General features: G+C 43.6%; 2 protein-coding genes across 7 annotated transcripts in view; both read left to right on the plus strand.

Moving 5' to 3' along the window:
* PIR (pirin) overlaps positions 1-19,948 on the plus strand; it is a 113,059-nt gene extending 93,111 nt beyond the window's left edge. For all 6 annotated transcript variants that reach the window (XM_045025451.1, XM_045025284.1, XM_045025363.1 and 3 more), the window contains 3 exons: positions 2,796-2,878; positions 17,792-17,858; positions 19,517-19,948. In XM_045025451.1, coding sequence (XP_044881386.1) covers positions 2,796-2,878; positions 17,792-17,858; positions 19,517-19,632 — 266 coding nt within the window. In that variant the 3' untranslated portion in view covers positions 19,633-19,948. The remainder of the gene's footprint in view (positions 1-2,795; positions 2,879-17,791; positions 17,859-19,516) is intronic.
* Positions 19,949-20,308: 360 nt separating this feature from the next.
* The window catches only part of VEGFD (vascular endothelial growth factor D), a 33,390-nt gene continuing 31,201 nt past the window's right edge, over positions 20,309-22,497 (plus strand). Inside the window, exon 1 of the mRNA XM_045007629.1 lies at positions 20,309-20,900. Coding sequence (XP_044863564.1) covers positions 20,811-20,900 — 90 coding nt within the window. The 5' untranslated portion in view covers positions 20,309-20,810. The remainder of the gene's footprint in view (positions 20,901-22,497) is intronic.

Raw genomic sequence — 22,497 nt, forward strand, 5'->3', positions numbered from 1 at the left:
GCTCATGCAGGGGTGGGCAGGAGTGTCTTACATCACCTCTCCACTCCCTTTTGCAGGTGTGCTTAGGGCAAGTCACAACCTTGCTCTATATTGGCAACCAAAAGAAAAAGAATAAGACTTGATAGCAGTATAAAGTTTGATTGCATGTCATGTGGTGATTCTAGCTGAATATTTTCATTCAGTTGGTTTGGGTTATACCTTATAATACTAGAAATTGTGGACTCTTTTAATTCTTAGCGCCAGAAAAAAAAGAAATAAACCCATTGGGGAATACATAAACAGTAGCTGAGATAGTCACACTCTGAAAATACTACAATGTAAATGCAGAACCTGTTTTTTTAAGGTTGCTTTTCCTTTCCTTTTACAAATGTTTAGACAGCCAAATCTAACAACACTTACAGCAGTTTTTCAGTGGGCCTTTTGTGTACAGCACTGTTAGATTTAGCATTCTTGGCCAAGGTCAGTGATGGAAAATATTTATCAGATTTGGCTGTATTTATAACTGACAGACATTTTAAAAACATTTTTTCTTTTTAAACTTACTTTGTTTTATTAAAGAATAATAATTATATTAATAAAATACCAGGGAAATCACCTGTGAACATAGGAACTATCCTCTTTTCTGCTACTCGTCAGCCCTTTTGCAAACATTTTACACTTAGTCTTTTTTTGCAATATTGGAAAATAAAAGTAAGATGTTATAAAATTTAGTCAAGATTCTACCATTCAACTATGAAGCCAGAAATTGCTAGAACAGGAACAAAACATATGGATTACATCTATGTCTGTACTTCATTTTAAGTGAGCCTTCAAATCACAACTTTATGGCTCCCATCCGTGCACTATGAAAATGAGTGAGAAGGAGCAATAATCCCATATAAAGTCAGACGTGCAGTTCCTTGGCACACTTGTGCTAGTCAAGTCTAAATTCTGATTCCCTGGAAGAACAGTAGAAGAGAAATCACCTAGGAAGTCTAATAGGTCATTCTTAAAAGGATGCTGATGCTATGTTCAGAATATGGGCCAATTTAGACTTTTTTTTATTGCTTTGCAAAGTCCAATTCAGTTTTCAAAATGAATGCTTTAGTGTTCTTTCTGTGTATAAGGAACAGATTGGTTCCAGCAGTCTAGCACTCCTTGAATATCAGACGACAGTGTGCACACAAAGGAACACAGATGAGCATATTCACTATTCTTGTACAGCTGCCCTCTCAGCGTTGCTTGATAGCTTTTAAGGAATTTCATCTCTGTCCTTCCATGTGACACATGGTGACACATCCTTTTCCAATTTCTTCATGATTTTGTACCAGTTAACCAAGCCTACAAGAATTACATTAATTCCAATATACAAATGTTGTTTGTCTGAAAAAGGTTCAGTACAATTTCATTTGTCCATTTTTAAAGCCCTCCCCATGTTGAAGTGCTTAGAAATGTCAGTTCAAGAAAATAAAGTCATTTCTTACTCCTACCATAATTCAAGGTGTTAGTTTTGTAAATTGTTCCCACCCTGCAGCTTACAACTAACTACAAAGTCCACAAATCAGGTAGGGACAAGAGTTTGAGATAAAGGTGGGGGTGGGGGAAGTCTTCATATCAACCAGAAAAGCCAGATCACATCCTGTGTATCTGTGACTAATAGTCTTTCAAGGTGAAGAGGCCCCACGTAAGGTCCTATTCACCACTTAGATCCCTCTTAAGACCAATATTAAAGGTGTAATTGAGGCCTAAGTGCAGGGATGAAAGTAAAGCTGAAGACTTACCGGTATGGGGACCCGCTCTGTCCCCTGGAAGGGGTGGGGCCTTGGGAAGAAGGGGCAGGGCTGGGAGTCAGCATCCCCTTGCCAGCTCTTCCACACTGCCTGGCCCACGCCACCTGGGGCTTCAGCGGCGATTCAAAGGGCCCGGGGCTCCAGCCACTGCCGCGGAAGCAGCAGCAGTGGCTGGAGCCCTGGGACCCTTTTAAATCGCCAGCCCTGGAGCAGCTGCTCCTTTTGCACTGCCATGTCAGCGTGGCAGCGCTTTAAGCAGGGTCCTAAGTCAGCTGGGTATGAGCTGGTACTGGTGGCCACTTTTTACCAGTACGCTGTACCGGCCCATACCGGCTTACTTTCATCTCTGCCTAAGTGGTAGATAAGGCCCTGTGAGGGACTGCTACACTGAGGGTTAAATGTACTCTTAAAATCAATAAAAATCCTATTTGCATATGTACCAAAAAGCTTTCGTAGGAATATGACTATTAAAATTCCAGACACTCCCCTCCTCCATGTCTCTTTTTTGATCCCTTTTATTAACATGTGTGTTAACACTGGTGCAGGTCCCAATATTTTCTATCCAACAACAGAAAAAAGGTTAGGGACTCTTCTTTCTCCCCTCACATGTAGACATAAAGAAAAGGAGGGCGGCCATCACCTCCCAAGCCTGTTTGCAATCCCTAGGTTGAGAACTCAGATATTAGTGTATCTGATGCATCCATCACATTTCTTCTCTCAACTGGATAGTACTCTGATCCCTATAGCCATGGTGTATCAGAGGATGCACATAATGGACTTGACAGAGGGGGAGAAAAGGCCTTTGTTCATCTGCTGCAGAAAGGAAATTAAAAGTAAAAGACAACTGGGGTGGAGAATGGGTATGTGTGAAAGACAGAGTGGAAGTGTTAGAGGAAGATGAATTAAAGAAAAGCATGCGTGTTCTTAAGTAAAATAGCTCTCAGCAGAAAGGATGACTAATCATTCATAATTTGCAGCTTTGATTGTGTCATGCATTGTCTTTTTACATATCTCGTCTATTCAAAGGATCTGATGATGCCCAACAGAAAATCGAGCCCCATCATACAGCGGTGTTGGACGATGGTGACGGTGTTCAGTTAGAAAACAAGGTAATCCTTATCCTGTCCTCATGATTGGAGCTTATAACTCAATTCGGGAAAAGATTTTGGATGGGAATTATTAACTTTATTTCTTTGATTGGTATTTCCATCACACCTCCCCCCAGTCTTTTAATGCACAGAATGTGCAAACATACCATAAGAAATATTAGGACCAAGAAGAGGCCAGGCATCCCAGAATGCATGTCATTTTCATAACTGGTCTTAAAACTGTTTTCTTATTTTTTCACTGTACATCAATTCCCCCCTTGCACCGGAAAGACATCTAGACTAGAGATGAAATCCTAACTGGGGAGCTTTGCCATTGACTTCAGTGAGGCCAGTTGTTTGTTTCAGCTCCTTTATAATCTCTTTCATAATTCTGAACATTCTAACTGGGTCAAAGTGAAGTATCCCCTTTCCCAAAAAAGGCAAAGCTCAATTTCATTAACCCTAAAAAAACCCCAGCTAATCATAGAATCATAGAAGATTAGGAAGAGACCTCATGACGTCATCTAATCCAACCCCCTGCTCAAAGCAGTACTTGGTCCTGCTAGTGAAGGCAGGGGACTGGACTCGATGACCTTTCAAGGTCCCTTCCAGTTCTAGGAGATAGCTATATCTCCAATTATTATTAGTATTATTATTTTATTATTAAAACCCCAACTAAATCATCCCAACCAGGGCTTTGTCAAGCAGGGTCTTAAAAACCCTCTAAGGAAGGAGATTCCACCACCTCCCTAGGTAACCCATTCCAGTGCTTCACCACCCTCCTAGTGAAATAGTTTTTCCTAATATCCATCCTAGACCTTCTCCACTGCAACTTGAGACCATTGCTTCTTGTTCTGTCATCTGGTACCACTGAGAACAGCCTAGCTCCATTCTCTTTGGAACTCCCCTTCAGGTAGTTGAAGGCTGCTATCAAATCCCCCCTCCTTCTTCTCTTCTGCAAACTAAGTAAGCCCAGTTCCCTCATCCTCTCCTTGTAAGTCATTTGCCCCAGCCCCCTTATCATTTTTGTTGCCCTCCGCTGGACTCTCCAATTTGTCCACATCCTTTCTGTAGTGGAGGTCCCAAAATTGGACACAATACTCCAGATGTAGCCTCACCAGTGACGAGTAGAGGGGAATAATCACTTCCCTCGATCTGCTGGCAATGTTTCTACTAATGCAGCCCAATATGCCGTTAGCCTTCTTGGCAACAAGGGCAGACTGTTGACTCATATCCAGCTTCTCGTCCACTGTAATCCCCAGGTCCTTTTCTGCAGAACTGCTGCTTAGCCACTCGGTCTCTAGTCTATAGCAGTGCATGGGATTCTTCCATCCTATGTGCAGGACTCTGCACTTGTCCTTGCTGAACCTAATCAGATGTCTTTTGGCCCAATCCTCCAATTTGCCTAGGTCACTCTGGACCCTATCCCTACCCTCCAGTGTATCTACCTCTCCCCCCAGTTTAGTATCATCTGCAAACTTACTGAGGGTGCAATCCATCCCATCATCCAGATCATTAATGAAGATATTGAACAAAACCAGCCCCAGGACCGAACCCTGGAGCACTCCGCTTGATACCAGCTGCCAACTAGACATCGAGCCGTTGATCACTACCCGTTGAGCCCGATGATCTAGCCAGCTTTCTATCCACCTTAGAGTCCATGTATCCAATCCATACTTCTTTAACTTGCTGGCAAGAATACTGTCAGCAAGTTATAATCCCCAAATGAGCATTTCTCTGGCTTTTGGAGAGCCTCTGGTGAGTAGGGGGTCGTGGTGAAATGAGTTGTGGGTGCTGGGAAGCAGGACCAGTTGAGAACCTGGCCGAATGTGAATCTTAATCAGCCCCATCTATACCCTATTGATATCATCCTGCCTTCTTGCTATGTTCTGACTCCACCTTGGGTTCGGTCCCACCCCTCGCTCACACTGAAAAGAATCATGGGGTGGGTGGTGTGTGTGGCAGAAACTGAGAATGGGAAGTGATACACATGGAATCCGGAGTTGCTTGTGCTCAGACACAGGCTGGTGGGTGAGTGAAGGCTCTCTCTCTGCTTGGAGGGGACCTTCTTCTAAAACTCAAGGACAGGAATTTTGAAGGAGATAGAGAGATTTATTTATGCATTCACATGTATTTACTCCATCGGTCCCAGGCTCTAAGTGCATTGCAAAGTGTAAATAAAACAACATGGTGTTGGTCATGAAAAGGGGCAGAGTGACAGCCTTGGAGACTGAGGTTTTTGATAAATTCACCAAACACATCCAGCATGAGTAGCACTAGCTTCCCTGTGCCACCAGTGTCTGAAGGCAGTCCTAGAGGGAGTACCTCAAGGGGTCAGAGGAAGGAAATCATGGGTACCTATCCAGACAAAAAATAGCTTTGTGTTGTGTATAAGGGCAACAGACTCAAGGGAGAATGAATGGAGAACTCATTCTCCATGCTCACTCAGTACTTGTTCTTTCACTGAGACTTCCTGACAGGGCTGCCAACTGGTGACACTGTTTTTTGTGTCCACGACTCATGTCCAATAAGGATTTAAGGTTACCTGCTCTTTTATATAGGCCACTGACCAGCTTCCGGATGATGGTGACTAGCAATTACTCACCTAGGCTTCAGTGCCATTAGCACAATATAAATGCCTAGACAGAGAGCCCTGGATTTGAACTGGTAACCCAGATGTTAAAAGCACATTACCAATTCCTGTGAATCAGCCAGTCCTTTTGCAGTGATTTTTTAAAGAGGAAATGCAATGTGAGAGTTTAACTGGAATCTTCAGTAAACTTTATTGATGGTTACAAGATCAAATAAAGGTCAGGAGTGTGCCAAATGAAATCTTAAGAGTGGAAAAAATCATCCTATTAGAGCCAGATATGAAATTTAAATATACACTCTGTATATACACATTAACTTCTGTGTAAACAACCACAGGGGACAGACCATTAATTTTCCCTTGCTGATGTCAGGGAACTGATTTACCCTTTTATTGACCTGAGATTTGTAAATGTTAAAATGCAGTAAATGTTAGTGTAAATAACCAATATTTCATCCCCAAACTTCCACTTGTATCTGATGGGTTTTTCTTTCAAGTTAGTGTGTTACTGTAATAGATGACCCTGGAATGGAGATGAGGCCTGGTGGGGCCATGATAACTCTCACGGCTTTGCTGTCATATATCATTCCATCTAGACTTTCATAGTTTATATTCCCAAGTGAATTATGGTCCTTCTAGTCACTATGGAGCCATTATTGCACATGTCTATACTGCACTGAGGAATAAGGATATGTCAGTAGAGGGTATCTTAAGAGCAGCAATAGGCCAAACGTTTCAGAAAAATAAGGTTGTCATCCTGTCCTAATTTCGGCCTGCTGTCTATATATCCAACTCAAACCCCATGGTTTAGCTCAGTTCACCCAGAGTTCCCCTACCTGTTATCTCCATTATACCTACTATCTTTCTTTGAGAAGATTACATTATGGAGTATGGAGGGAGGTTGTCTTTATTCCAGAGCCTCCATGCTGAGCCAGGCAAGCTGCTCTGTTGAGATCTTACTCAGGCCTATATCTTCAAAGGTACTTAGGAACCTAAGTCCTGTTTTTAGGCACCACTCTGATCCACAAAACTCCCACCCTGCTGCTGCCTAACTCTGCAGGTGTCTAATCTTGCTCAATGCCTAAGTTTTTGTGGTAAAAGTTCCCTAGGGGCCTATGTCTGATTCTGGGCGTAGGCACTGCTGTCTCTACTCTAGGTGCCTGGGCACGTATCTCCTGCTTAAGCCATAAAGCAACCCATGAACTGGAGGAAGATAGGCACGCCTTTGCCTAACTAACCTGTGAGGCCAGATCTATTGGGTCTGCTCAGAGGCCAACTAACTCCATACAAAATGGCCTGGGCGGAGGGGGAGCTGATTTATAAACTTTAGCCTGTGGTGAGAGCACTCATGTGGGATGGGGGAGACCACAAGTTCAGGTTCCCCCTCTGCCTGAGATGGAGAAGGGATTTGTACAGGGATCTGTTGCCTCTCAAGTGAGTGCTCTAACCACTAGGCGATAGTCATTCTTACTCTCTGGCTCCATTAATATTTAATTATTCAGTTAAAGTGGAATAACTACAATAGGAGAGATTCAGGGAAACCCACATCAGAATACCCTGTAGCCTAGTGGTTAGGGAACTCCCTTGAGAGATGGCAGACTCCTGTTCTCCTCATCAGACAGGGACAGGGGGACTTGAACCAGCTCCTCCTCCTCCCCCACTCCCTGGCTGTTTTGGGTGGAGTTAGGCAGCCTCTGAGCACACCTACTGGATAGGCCCTGCATGTTTGTTAGTGGAGGAGTGCCTGTCTTCCCTTGGCTCTTGGTTCACAAGCAGAGATAAGCGCCTCCCTGCAGCCCAGACATAGGCACCTAACTCTGTGAGAGGGACAGAGCTTAGCACACACCCCTCTCATCCATCTTTCCCACTGGCTAGCTGAAGCGGCTCCCTGCCTAGCGTGCTGGCTTTGTGGATCACATTCTAAGGTACCTCTCTCTCCCCATTCATTGTGTAGGAAGCCTAGACAACTAACTCAGCTTTGTGGATCAGTTTGCTCTGTGATTTTTCTAAGTGCCTAAGTCCCTTGGTGGATCCAGGCATCAGTTACTCAGTTTCTGCATTTTGTGCAAGGATGGAAGGGGGGATATATAGGGAGAATAAAAGCAGCTTTAAGCCACCTTGCACTCCTTATATGCTAGGACCAGGCGGAATCTTGTCTGGACCCTGGTGTAAGTTGGGCCAAGGGCAGCTCCAGTTTACACTCTACTTCTCATGGTCTCCTTTGGGTGCTGGGAAGTAGAAAATTGTCATAGTACATCTAGGCCACACACTCCATCAGAGGCTGGGAACTGCGCCTCAGGGAGCCATTTCTGCTCACTCTAAGGCCTCTTTACTCTCTGACAGAGCGACGTGAGAGAACCTTTAGCACAACTGAGAGACAGCCCCTAGGACTTTGCCAGTATGGTTGCCAGCTTTGTAATATTTAAAAACCAGATACCCTTCACCACCCCTTTCCGCTGAGGCCCCACCCCGTCCCCGCCCCTTCCCCCTAGGCCTCACCCTTGCCCCGCGTCTCTCCCCTGCCCCCGGCGTGGGTCAGGAGGGACTCACCTGTGGAGCTGGGGTTGGGAGCTGCAGCTGCCTGATGCAGGTAGGAGGTGGCCCTGTCTGAGTAGGGGTTGGCACAGGTGATGACTCGGCGCCTCCCCACCTCCCCGGCCCACAGTAACTGGACTTTGGGTGTCCGGTCAGTAGATCTGACCAGACACTGTCAGGTCCTCTTTACAACCAGACTTTCCTCTTGAAAACCGGACACCTGACAAGTGACAACCCTATTTGCCAGTCAAATGGAAACAAGGTATTTTGTGTCACTTATCACCAGAAATATTATAGCACAAGAGATCTGATTAAAACTCCAAAAATGTCAACATTTCACTTACATTTTATGTAACTATGATAAGTTTACAGATATTGGGAGGAGGGTGGGGTTCTGCATGCCACCATGATGGGCTGAATTCTGTTTACCTTACTCATGCATGTGGTCCCACTAACTGCTTAGGGTTTGGCCTGAGTCTAAAATGCACATGGGGAAACCAGTCTTACATCTTCTATTTCTGTTATAAAGTACATCATCTTCAAAGAAATGTAATTGCCACTTGGATATAATCTGACCTCCATCCCAACATGCACAATCTGTTACCAAAGCTGTTCAGTTGCATGAGGCTACTAGAGATGAGGAATGTTCAGTCAGATTTCTTTGATATCCTGTAAGCTCTCAATCAGTAGCCACTTTGATTACCTCACTGTTAGGGTAACCAGACAGCAAGTGTGAAAATTCGGGATGGTGGTGTAAATGGGTCCGACTCACCCCTGCGGCGCCTCCTGCTGGTGACTCTGGGGAATTAGCTCTTTCCAGCCCTGGAGCACCCTCTGCAGGCCGGTGATCCACCTGTTTAGTACTGGCCCCGTGTCCCTCCCAGGACCCCAGTGCCCTTTTACATGGGGTGCTGCCCCTTGGCAGTAACCCCTTTTTCTCTGGGTCTCCCCTCCTCAGGGAACCCTCACCCTACTATCCCCACTTCGCCTCAGTAGTGGCTACTGCTCAGTCTCTATCTAGCCCCCGTTTGCTGGGGCAGACTGCAATAGCCAGCACTCATCATCAGCAAAGGGGGTTTGGACCTGCTGCCTTGGCCTACCCCTAGGTTGCCCCCTGCAACCCCCAGTACCTTTTGCCCTATGCTAGGCCGCAGCCTGGGGTTTTCTAGGCTGGAGCTTCCCCAGCTCCTCAGCCTTTCCCCAGCCCTGCTTCACCCTAGGTACCGTGTCTCAATTCCCTGCAGCCAGGCCCATCTCCCTCTAGAGGCAGAGAGAGACTGAGTGGGTTCCTGGCTCACAGCCTTTTATAAGGGCCAGCTATGGCCTGATTGGGGTGTGGCCCAGCTGCGGCTACTTCCCCAATCAGCCCAGCTTTGAGAGCAGCAGCTCTCAAGCCCTGCCAAGCCGCTTTTAAACCCCTTAAAACCAGGAGCAGGGATCCACCCTGCAACAGGTGGGTGGGAGGTAATAGGCGCCTATGTAAGACAAAGCCCCAAATATCGGGACTGTCCCTATACAATCAGGACATCTGGTCACCCTACTCACTGTAGAATTTTAGTGTAATCTGTAAGCAAATGACTGCATTAAAAACCCAGCAGATCGTATAGGGTGACCAGACAGCAAGTGTGAAAAATCGGGATGGGGGTAGGGGGTAATAGGAGCCTATATGAGAAAAAGACCCAAAAATCGGGACTGTCCCTATAAAATCAGGACATCTGGTCACCCTAAGATAGTATATCAACTTTGTTGATATTATTCCCTGCTGAAATATGTAACATTGTTCTGACTGAGGAGTAAGTTAAATCCCAACTAAATCTACCTTGTCTGTAGCACTAGCAATACAGAAGCCATGGGTAGGAGTAGCCATGTGGATTCTCTTGCTTGCTGATTAAGGGGAATCACTTGTAGATAGTGAGCAGGGTTAAGGATGTTGATGTGACTTGCAGTCTTGTCTTTCCTTGACAAATCATATGTTTGGCATGGTCCAAAAGTGTTTATTCAGTTGTGCAATTGGTGCAGTCTACACCCTTGTGTCCCATGACAATTTTGCAACAGCAATACATGCCTTTAAGAGAATGAGGTTCTATCATTGTAATTTCCTCCTTGCAAAGCATCCAACAGTTCATCTCTTTTGCTTGCAGTCTCTTCAGTATGCAGCAACACATTTGTTCACTGCTCCAGGGCACTGGGATCATATTACACTTTCCTTGCTTATTGTACATTGACTGCTTATGAAGTATCAAGTTGACTTGGAATTGTTCATCTTGGTTTTTACACCTTTAGTGGCTATATTTGTTACCTCCTCCATAACCCTCATCTGGACAGGTAATTACATTCTGACACCACTTACCCTCTAAGGACCACAGCAGAGTATCAGATTCCAGCATGTGACCAGGTCTTTGCTATAGTGGGCATTGGATGTGGAATTCACTCCATCAGAAACCTGCCTCTCCTCCTTTTTTTTCCCTATTGTCCAGTACCTTAACTCTTTCATCCCCATATTTTATATTTTTCTCTTCCCCTCTTTTTTATGTTAGATTTCCTCTTAGATTTTTTTACAGTGAAAAGCGAGGGGGTTTTATTCTATTTTATAACATTTGAGGGCATTTTTGAAATAACAAGAAAAACAAAAGAATTGTGAATTCATTTCACCACTTTGTAGTTATTGTTTGGTAACCATTTCAGCTGTGTTCTGACTACATGTCATATAAACACATGCTAAGGGCCACACGGTAGTCAGCCCATGCACAGGCATGCAAAGTGGAGAGAGTACAAAGAGCTTCCATTCTCTTTTATCTCCTGGGTTGCAGGAAGCCACAATTATAGCTAGGGCCCTACCAAATTCACGGCCACGAAAAACGTGTCATGGACCGTGAAATCTGGTCTTTTGTGTATTTTTACTCTGTGCTATACACATTTTACAGGGGAGACCAGTGTTTCTCAGGCCTGGTCTACACTAGGAGTTTATGTCGAATTTAGCAGAGTTAATTCGACTTAACCGTGCACCCGTCCACACCAGGAAGCTAATTAGTTCGACCTAGAGGGCTCTTTAGTTCGAATTCTGTACTCCTCCCCGACGAGGGGAGTAGCACTAAATTCGACATGGCTATGTCGAATTAGGCTATGTGTGGATGGAAATCGACCTTAGTAGCTCCGGGAGCTATCCCACAGTGCACCACTCTGTTGACGCTCTGGACAGCAGTCCGAGCTTGGATGTTCTGACCAGTACATAAGAACATAAGAACATAAGAAAGGCCGTACCGGGTCAGACCAAAGGTCCATCTAGCCCAGTATCTGTCTACCGACAGTGGCCAATGCCAGGTGCCCCTGAGGGAGTGAACCTAACAGGCAATGATCAAGTGATCTCTCTCCTGCCATCCATCTCCATCCTCTGACGAACAGAGGCTAGGGACACCATTCTTACCCATCCTGGCTAATAGCCATTTATGGACTTAGCCACCATGAATTTATCCAGTCCCCTTTTAAACATTGTTATAGTCCTAGCCTTCACAACCTCCTCAGGTAAGGAGTTCCACAAGTTGACTGTGCGCTGCGTGAAGAAGAACTTCCTTTTATTTGTTTTAAACCTGCTGCCTATTAATTTCATTTGGTGACCCCTAGTTCTTGTATTATGGGAATAAGTAAATAACTTTTCCTTATCCACTTTCTCAACATCACTCGTGATTTTATATACCTCTATCATGTCCCCCCTTAGTCTTCTCTTTTCCAAACTGAAGAGTCCTAGCCTCTTTAATCTTTCCTCATATGGGACCCTCTCTAAACCCCTAATCATTTTAGTTGCTCTTTTCTGAACCTTTTCTAGTGCTAGAATATCTTTTTTGAGGTGAGGAGACCACATCTGTACACAGTATTCGAGATGTGGGCGTACCATGGATTTATATAAGGGCAATAATATATTCTCAGTCTTATTCTCTATCCCCTTTTTAATGATTCCTAACATCCTGTTTGCTTTTTTGACCGCCTCTGCACACTGCGTGGACATCTTCAGAGAACTATCCACGATAACTCCAAGATCTTTTTCCTGACTCGTTGTAGCTAAATTAGCCCCCATCATGTTGTATGTATAGTTGGGGTTATTTTTTCCAATGTGGATTACTTTACATTTATCCACATTAAATTTCATTTGCCATTTTGTTGCCCAATCACTTAGTTTTGTGAGATCTTTTTGAAGTTCTTCACAATCTGCTTTGGTCTTAACTATCTTGAGTAGTTTAGTATCATCTGCAAACTTGGCCACCTCACTGTTTACCCCTTTCTCCAGATCATTTATGAATAAATTGAATAGGATTGGTCCTAGGACTGACCCTTGGGGAACACCACTAATTACCCCTCTCCATTCTGAGAATTTACCATTAATTCCTACCCTTTGTTCCCTGTCCATTAACCAGTTCTCAATCCATGAAAGGACCTTTCCTTTTATCCCATGACAGCTTAATTTACGTAAGAGCCTTTGGTGAGGGACCTTGTCAAAGGCTTTCTGGAAATCTAAGTACACTATGTCCACCGGATCCCCCTTGTCCACATGTTTGTTGACCCCTTCAAAGAACTCTAATAGATTAGTAAGACACGATTTCCCTTTACAGAAACCATGTTGACTATTGCTCAAGAGTTTATGTTTTTCTATGTGTCTGACAATTTTATTCTTTACTATTGTTTCAACTAATTCAACTAACCAGCCACACAGGAAATGCCCAGGGAAAATTTGACACGCTCCGGTGCCTTGTGGATGTTCTGCATGACCACAGGCATGAGGACAGAGCCCCCCTGCACTGTATCTGGAACCGCCCTCCCCCGCCACAAAGTCCCAAACCTCCCTCACCCAAAGTAACAAGAAGGAGGGGTGACAGGGGCCGTGAAAACTGTCACTGCACCCCTGCAGAGTGCACAAATACAAGAAGGCTCTCATTCCCTAAATGTTGAGAAGTCCTTCCCTTCCTGGCTCACCGAAGCCCCAATCCCAGTTTCATCCCCTAACTGTGTAGTTGATTATTAAAAGTAGTTTGCTGTTAATTACTATTTCCGTCAAGTTTTTCTACAGAAGACTGTCTGTGAAGGGGGGGGGGGGCGGAAGGGGGTTGTTAATTGCATAGGACAGTCACCTTTACCAGGGTACAGACACGGGGGCAGGATCAACAGCAGGTCACACACACAGTGCACTCAGTAGGCACCCTGGTCGGTCTGGGAGGTGTTTTCCATGTTCTGTGTGGGTGGGGAGTACGCGACTTTGTGGCATGTGAGGGCGGTTACAGAACATATGCAGCGGTCCTTGTCCCAGATCACAGAGCCACGCATCAGGGGAATCTGTAACCGTCCTCCCACCGCCACAAGGTCACATAGCCCCGCACACAGAGTCCCGAAAAGGAGGGATGGCAGGCTCTGTTGAAACAACCAGTCCGGCACTGCAGACCGCTCTAGGAGCAGGAGCCTATCATTCCTCGAGTGTAGAAGCGGTGTTAACATCACTGCACACCCTACCCACCACAGTCTGCGTCCCTGTTTCAACCCTTTAACGCGAATTCATTAATAAAGAAAACGTTGTTAATTAACAATGTTCCATTAACTTTATTTTTAAACATGTGTTGGAAGGGGGGAAACGTGGTGAACGGGGTATGTAACCGCAGAAGAAAGTCAACAGTAACTGAAGCAGGGGCAGGTTCAGCTTCTCTGTAAAGAAACTGAACAGTCACAGGTTACCCTGCTCCCTGAGGAACCTAGCTTTCAAAGCCTCCCGGATGCACAGCGCTTCCCGCTGGGCTCTTCTAATTGCACGGCTGTCTGGCTGAGCATAATCAGCAGCCAGGCGATTTGCCTCAACCTCCCATCCCGCCATAAAGGTCTCCCCCTTGCTCTCACAGAGATTGTGGAGCACACAGCAAGCTGCAATAACAATTGGGATATTGGTTTCGCTGATATCCGAGCGAGTCAGTAAGCTCCTCCATCTCCCCTTGAGACGTACGAAAGCATGTTGAATGATGACAGTTACCCAAGACCACCCTCGACACATTTTTCCCCCCAGCATGCATTGTGGGGAAATCCCAGAATTCAAATGGGCAGCGGGGACTGCGGGAACTGTGGGATAGCTTCCCACAGTGCACCGCTTCCAATGTCGACGCTTGCCCCGTTAGTGTGGACTCACAAAGTCGAATTAGTGTCCTTAGTGTGGACACACAAATTCGACTTTGTAAGGTCGATTCCACAAATTCGAATTAAGTTAAATCGAACTAATCTCGTAGTGTAGACATACCCTCAGACTGGGGGTCCCGACCCAAAAGGGGGCAGCAGCGGGGTTCCAAGGTTATTGTAGGTGGGTCATGGTATTGCCATACTCACTTCTGCACTGCCTTCAGAGCTGGCTGGCCGGAAAGCGGCAGCTACTGGCCAGGCATCCAGCTCTGAAGGCAGCACTGCCAGCAGTAGCATAGAAGTAATGGTGGCAAGGGGCGGCCGGTGAGTGGCGGCTGCTAGCCGAGGGCCCAGCTCTGCAGGCAGCAGCACAGAAGTAAGGGTGGCAATAGCATAACATGCCATCCTTACTTCTGTGCTGCTGCTGGCGGTGACGCTGCCTTCAGAGCTAGGCTCCCAGCCAGCAGTTGCCGCTCTCCAGCCACCCAGCTCTGAAGGCAGCACTGCAGCCAGCAGCAGCGTGGAAGTAAGGGTGGCAATACCACAATCCCCCTACAATAACCTTGCGACGCCGCCCCTCCATACCCTTTTGGGTCAGTACCCTACAGTTGCAACACTGTGAAATTTCAGATTTAAATAGCTGAAATAATGAAATTTATGATTTAAAATCCTCTGACCATGAAATTGACCAAGTGGACTGTGAATTTGGTAGGGCCCTAATTATAGCCATTGCTGTTCTGATCAGTGGCTCTGTGGGCTAGTGCCTTTAAGGGTGTGAGTTGCATCAAAAGGGCAGAGAGAAGGCAGGGTTATGGAATACCACTCCTCCACAGCAGCCAGTAGCTCTCGCTTGCTACAGATGGAATATTGCACCCTCTTTAGCATAGGGACCATCTCCTTGGATGCGTATGTACAGCGCCTAGCGCAACAGGGCCCTGATCCTCAGGAAAATCTCTCTGGGTGCTATTGTAATAAATATGAAATAAGGGGTGGCACAGCAGTTGTTGTCTCCAGGAGATTTGGGCACAGTGTCTCCCATAGAGAGAGCTGTTTGAAAAATTTCAAAGTATTCTACATTTTGATGATTTATTTCTGCATTTTTTTTTCCTACCAGCTCTCCTCCTGGATCTTCCTGTTGGGCTGTACGGGCCTTGCACTGCCCCCTGTTCTGAGCTAGGCCTCAGGGCCAGATTATGCTACTATTTATACCACTGAGCAGTGAATTCATGGTTATTGTCATTCGTATGTGCTAAAGCTGAACAATCATCCTGCAGATATCTAAGGCCCTGAACCTGAAAAGCACTTGGTACAGATAGAATCCTGTGCTAGCACAGTGCCCCATTTCTCTGCCTGCATTCAGGGGTCCACCAGCCTAGAGTAACTTGTAGGATCAGGGCCTAAATTAGTTGTTTGATCATTAATAATAAAAATATATATTCAGCATCAAACTCAGCACTTAGCTTTACATTCCAAAACACTGTGCTAGTATGTCTAGAGAGTGAAGTTTCTGGTTGCAACAGTCATGATATTAACAACGGTTTTTTACTAAAACCATCTTTTAGAAGTTTAATAATGTGTGTCTGTTCATTGATAAACCTAAAATCAGTATTTAATTGCTGTGTCATAAATATCTTATTAAAGCTAAATTAGATCCTTATTTGAGACACTTGAGATAATGACCCAATTTTTTTTTCCTTGTAATTGTAAGGAGAACAAAAGGTCTTCTGTGTGTGGATTAGTTATAGGGAATGTGTAGATCCCCTCACAGGATCAACTTACAAATACTTGCTTAACGATTTTAGCTGGGAATTATGTTAGCTTCCTGAACTTTGCATAGTACAGAAACGTGAATTGATGCAGAAATCCTATAACTAATGGTTTCAAATGCAAAAAATGTGATGAAGTCATATGTTATTTTGAGGTCAGGGTTAATTAACTGCTTCTATTGAGCTCATATTTTATTGTTGCAGCCTGAAACTACCAGTTTAATTGGTGATAATCTAGGGCCTGATCCCACAAATCCCTTTTCATGTGAGTAGTCCCATTCGTTTTGATGGACTACAGTGAGCAGGCTTCACAGAATCATGTTGTAATGTTTTGCTACATGTCTCTGGATTAAGATGATTTTTGTTTCCAGTGCTTCTCTTTTTGTTTTGTTTGGCATGAGGAGATGTTGCTCTGGACCTGTCCTTGGGTATAATCTGTTGTTAAATACCTGAAAGGAATTTATTTTCTCACCTGAATTTTCACACTAAAATTATATATATGTGAGCAGACACTACACAGAAAGAATTTGATACCAGAGGAAAACTATCTGTTCCTTGTTTTGGCTGTATGCCACTACTTCCCTCCTTGTGCTCCCATGAGGCCTACTGAGACACAATGCAGGAGGGATAGTTCAGTAGTTTGAGCATTGGCCTGCTAAACCCAGGGTTGTGAGTTCAATCCTTGAGGGGGCCATTTAGGGAAATATGGTAAAAATCTGTCTGGGGATTGGTCCTCCTTTGAGGAGGGGAGTTGGATTAGATGACCTCCTGAGGTCCCTTCCAACCCTGATATTCTGTTTCCTTCTTATTCTCAAGAACCATTCTGTAGTGGACCTACCTCCCCTCAGGGAGGCCCTGTCAAGTAGTTGTATCCAGTCCAAAGAGCATAGAATATTAGGGTTGGAAGGGACCTCATCTACTCCAACCCTCTGCTCAAAGCAAGACCAATCCTCAGACAGATTTTTGCCTCAGATCCCTAAATTGCCCCCCCAAGGATGGGGTTCACAACCCTGGGTTTAGCAGGCCAGTGCTCAAATCACTGAGCTATCCCTCCCCTCCCCCAAGGGTCTTCTGCTGCTCCTGGGCTACCTTTCACCATGCCCATTCCTACAGTGCTGAGCTTCTCCTGAAGGCCCAGCCCCGACTTGAGCCACTGGCCCTCGGGATTTCTTCTCTGGAGTCCTTCCCCTAGTCTGGTTCTCCCCAGACTGGATATTTATTCCCAGGCCATCTGCCAGGAGGTTGGCGTTTCCCAGCCTCCTCCGGCCATGCCACCCTCTCCTTCCAGGGCCAGTTACAGGAGACTCCTCCCCCCTGTATCTCTCTTCCAGCTGAGTTTCCCCGCTCCCCCATCACCCAGCTCTTCCCCAGCTGAGTCTGATAAATGAATTGAGCCACCTGCTCCCCAGCCAGTTAGGATCAATTGCAGAGGCTTATCTGTGACAGGCGAGGCTGAGCCTATCTCCCCATAAAGGGCCAGCCAGCCTGTGACAGTCTATAAAATGTCTGTCTAAATATAATCTATAACAGGGGTCAGCAACCTTTCAGAAGTGATGTGCCGAGTCTTCATTTATTCACTCTAATTTAAGGTTTTGTGTGCCGGTAATACATTTTAACGTTTTTAGAAGGTCTCTTTCTATAAGTCTATAATATATAACTAAACTATTGTTGTATGTAAAGTCAATAACGTTTTTAAAATGTTTAAGAAGCTTCATTTAAAATTAAATTAAAATGCAGAGCCCCCCGGTCCAGTGGCCAGGACCAGGGCAGTGTGAGTGCCACTGAAAATCAGCGCACGTGCCGCCTTTGGCACATGTACCATAGGTTGCCTACCCCTGATCTATAATAACATAATCTAAATATATGTTGCTATTTAATGCATTCCGTTTATCAATTTAGGGTCCTGAAATAAGCCATTTTGTCTTAGTCGCTGGGGAACCGATTAAGGAATCCGTGGTACAACATGGTAAGCATTTCTAGTAAACAAACCACTGGTTGGCTGGTTGATGGTTTTGTCTTGTAAACTAGAAGAAAGAATTCCAAGGATGTGCACCATCTCCCATACCTGCCAGCTTTTGGAGCCTGTTATGTTCCTCTCCATCACAAATACAGTGATTGAAAATGAAAGTCAGTGCCTCCCATGTTCCCCAGCCAGTTTGTTTGTATATGAGATAGTGCTGTTGGACTCAAGGTGTATTCTTTGTATTTCTGTATTCTAAAAATATAATATACTATATTTTTAAAGTACTATACTTTTCACTTTTAGCATGTTTTCCATCCATGTTTGTTTGAAACATTTTAAAAATAACATGAACCCTGAAAAAACTCTCATGAAATCCATTAGGGACTTCACTATTGCTATTGATTTTTTTTGTGGGGGAGGGGAAGGAAGTGCTCAGATACTAACATGATGGGTGACGGTTGTGTACTGGAAAATGAAAGACATCTGACATGGTGCGGTGGGCAGGGGGAAAGTTGGGAACCATGGGTGCAGATAGTATGAGCAAGCTGTTTCCTAGAATGTCAGTTAAGTTAGAGTTTCTCCACACGTCTGTTGACTCTCTTTGCTTTGTCTCTGCCTTCATTAAAAACTTTAAAATTTGATTCACATCCCATTAAAGTCAACAGGAGATCTTCTCTTGACTTACGTGGGCTTTGGGTCAAGTTCTTAAAGAGGAGTTTAAATATAACTGTCTGAACCTGCAGCATTTGACTTCATTTTGTAAATATGATGGTATCTGTGGCCAAAAGGGAGCACTGTGATCGTCTCCCCTGACCTCCTCTGTAACACAGGCCATAGAACTTCCAGAGATACTGTTGAGAATTTCTGCACTACTAGTAATACCTAGCTGTTAATATGGCACTTTTCATCAGTAGATCTCAAAACGCTTTACCAAGGACATCACTATCTTTATCCCCATTTTACAGATGGGGAAACTGAAGCACAGAGAGGTGAAGTGACTTGTCCAGGTCGCCAAGCTGGGAAGAGATCCCATATTTTCCAAGTCCCAGTCCAGTGCTCTGGCCACTAGGACACACTGCCTCCCCACACTAGAGCACACTGAAGTAGTGCCTCCGAAGGGAAGTTTACAGTAAATCAAACAGGGTCATGTGCTGTACTTGGGATGGATAGCAGTGTGGGAAGGAGAGCAGAGAAGCCAAATGTTAAATGAGGCATTTAAGTTTAAAATATTTTTAGATTAAATAGTATTTGAATTAAAATGAATAGTTAATTAACTGATTATAATGTAGTGGGGAAAGGCACTATTTGTACAGGGTAAAATTCCCCCTTTGGCAAAGGACCTGTTGAAACCCTATGATTCCCCTTGCAAATGGAGGGAGGGAGGGGAGAGGGGAAGGGGAAGACACAGAGAGCAGAAGACTCAGCACATCCTGCCTGGGGAAGGGAACTCCATGCCATCCCTGAATGAAGCAATACAGCAAGGTCAAGCCACAATCACTGGGGACAAACTGGTTGGCAGGGGTAGAATGTTGCATTCAGAAAACAGGTGGCAAAAGACTAAAGCCACAAATAATATAACAATGTGTGTTTCAAAAATAATTTCTCTATTAAGTAAGAGATCACACCTGAAAAGATTGGATTAAAATTATTTTCTATCCTAGGGCCATTTGTGATGAATACTCAGGAAGAAATTATCCAAGCAATTGATGATTACAGAAATGCAAAAAATGGATTTGAGAGAGCTGCCACCTGGAAGTCAAAGATAGGAAACCAATGATCTGCAATGTTAAGAGTGTAGCTGGGTGTTTCATATTTACATAATTAGGGTCTGATCCTGCAAACCCTTACACATGTGAGTAGTCCTGTTGCCTTCAGTGGAACTACTCATATGCGTAAAAATTACTGGATCAGGCCAGTAGCGTATATTTAGTATAAATAATTACCAAGGTGTGTATGTGTGAATAATGTTTTTTGAGGGTTAATGCTACATTTTTGCATATATATGTATATGTGTGTGGAAATGCATTAAGTGATTTTGTTTTGGTGTACAAAATATATTTCTCTTTTGCTGCAATAAAGACTTTCATTTTAAATCTATTGCTTCATAAGGTCTCTTTAAATAAAATTATTTATTTAAACTATTTACTTTCCTTTGTGACACTCCATTAAGCAGATCTTACAGCCCAGAAGATTTAAAAGAGTATGTGGTCGTCTCCCCTTTTTAAAATAAAAAAAAGGGGCGGGGGGGAAACTAGCTATTTTAGTGCGTGTGCTGTGGAAGAACGTGTGCTGAAGTTTCATGTTTCAGGTAATCTTTTTAAAATAATGGCAGTCTAGATTGCATCAGTTAGTTTAAAAACTGCGATGCTATTGGTAGGGACAGAATGGGATTAGAGCCAAAGTTTGACTCTGTTTCTGCCAAAGTCTGTATCAGATTTAAGACACATGCTTCTGCAAGCTTCCACAAAGGTTGTGAAAAAAGTTTTAATACAGAGTTGGATTACAGCTCTCTGTAGCTCAAAACATTGGCCGTTATACTACCATCTTAAAAGGCAGCTGTAACACAGAGCACGGAGTATAGCATATTTTTATATTTTCTGGACCACAAATGAATTGAGTCCCTTTGTGAGTCCAGATGGGAGATCAGTTAATAACGTTAATGTGAATCTGTACCTGGTTACTTGTGAGAGTATCCGATAAAACCAAGCAAACCCTTAAAAACTTTTTTCAAATGTATCTAAAGAACATTCTACGAAATGACATTGTCTAGGTGAATTATAATTGTGTTGGATGAGACAACAGTTATTTACTTTCTCACGTGCATATTCTGTTTGGATTTACAACTGAAATTTTGGAAGCTTTTTTTTTAATTGTTGCAAGAAATGCATTTCAAAACAGAGCCTTCCAGCTGTATGATATCAACTGCGTAGTAATCTGTGGATCTTAAACATCAGAATGTACAAACCGTGGGCAACCTTGAATATTTTCATGGTGTCTTTTCTGCATTTCCTGCAGGGATCTGATTATGAGTATGGACCTGTGAAGGTAGGTGGGCTTTAATTTACTAATACAGCAAATCTCAATTTGTCTGAGAATACATGAATTGCATTGCATGAAGTGGTGGTAGTGTCTAAATGATTTTTGTTTGTTTACCTATTTGGTGATGTGAATTATTGTTGTTCAGTTACACCGATATCAAGTAAGCAGAGAGGAACCAGTATTCTGTACTAAATAGTTTAATCCATAATCATTGTTTGATAGTTTTGCCCTTTTAAATTTGCCTTACAACGTTTCTGCCTTAAATAAATCCTTTAATATCAGTTTTAAAAATAAAAAATTAACTTGAAAGTCAGAAAATTTAGATTTTTTTTTTAAAATAGATGCTCCTTATCATTTTGCATTAGTATATTATCTAGGGAATTACTTACAAGGTATAGTAAGATTTCCTCTGAAGCACTTGTTCAGTAATTTGCCACCAATTAATGTCTCTTCTCACTGTTGTTAAAAGACTTTATCCAGATTTTTAACCTATGCAGTGACAGATAATAATACAGCATATTGACCAGAGATTCAGTTTTCTTCTGAATGGGATTTGTACATTGAAAATTAAGATGAAGCATCCTCATGAATGTGGGACTTTTCAGATCTGACTTTTTGAGAAAATGTAAATACCCCCTCAGACAGTAATTTCTAAAGGAAACCAAGAGTCAAATAAGATTCCTAGTTTGTAGGATTTCCAAGTCACAGTTAATCCAGTGTGCTCCTGAGACACTAGCAAGTCCTTGTGACATTAAGGAAAAAAAACACCACCAGTTACTCTTGTTCTTACTTCAGAGAACGTCTTCCTTTGCTAAGCAATGACCACATACTAGTCCATAAAACGCACTGAATTTTGACCTCTGTTCCAAGAGGCTGGGTTGCACACACAAACGCAGAGATCCACTACAAGAATGACAATTAGCATTAGTGCATGATATGTGTTTGAGAATGACAAATGACTAGTCCCTCTGCATCCTCCTGGTATGAAGTTTTAATTTACATCGTGAACAGTCTGTAATTTGAAACAGTGAAGACTAGTATAATCAGTTTGTTCATTTCCTTTGCACCTTGATTGACAAATCATTGGTTTCTTCCATGGAGATGACTAAACCTATATGTGAGTGGGTGCACAACAGAAGTAAAAGATATGATGAGAACTCTGTCTGCAGATACAGCACAGAGTGCTAATTCAGTATATTGGTAGTCCAATAGTTATGTGAGTAAAAAGTCTTTCACTGAATTTTGTAACAGTATACGCTCCCCCAAGAATAAATACAATGGCTTATTTAGCTATGATATTCTTAATAGCTTTTCTACACACTGTACGTACTATGATGCCACTGTCATGCAGTCTTTTCAACATATGTACAGCTGTAATGGTTGACATTTGGCTGCACTGTCAATTAGTCACAGTTTGGCCATAACGTATTACTGCAGTATAAGACCAGTTACGCTCCAGCACTAAAATGAAGGTGTGGTGTAGGTCACTCTAAAAAAAGATCTGTGTTTCAAGTGGACTTCACCGCATGATAAAAACCAAAGTTAATTTCTCTGCTTTCTCATACTTGAAATATTCTTCTCTTTTTTGTGGAGAGAGAGATTA

This window comes from Mauremys mutica, chromosome 1, assembly GCF_020497125.1.
Source record: "Mauremys mutica isolate MM-2020 ecotype Southern chromosome 1, ASM2049712v1, whole genome shotgun sequence".
In the NCBI taxonomy this organism is placed as follows: domain Eukaryota; kingdom Metazoa; phylum Chordata; order Testudines; family Geoemydidae; genus Mauremys; species Mauremys mutica.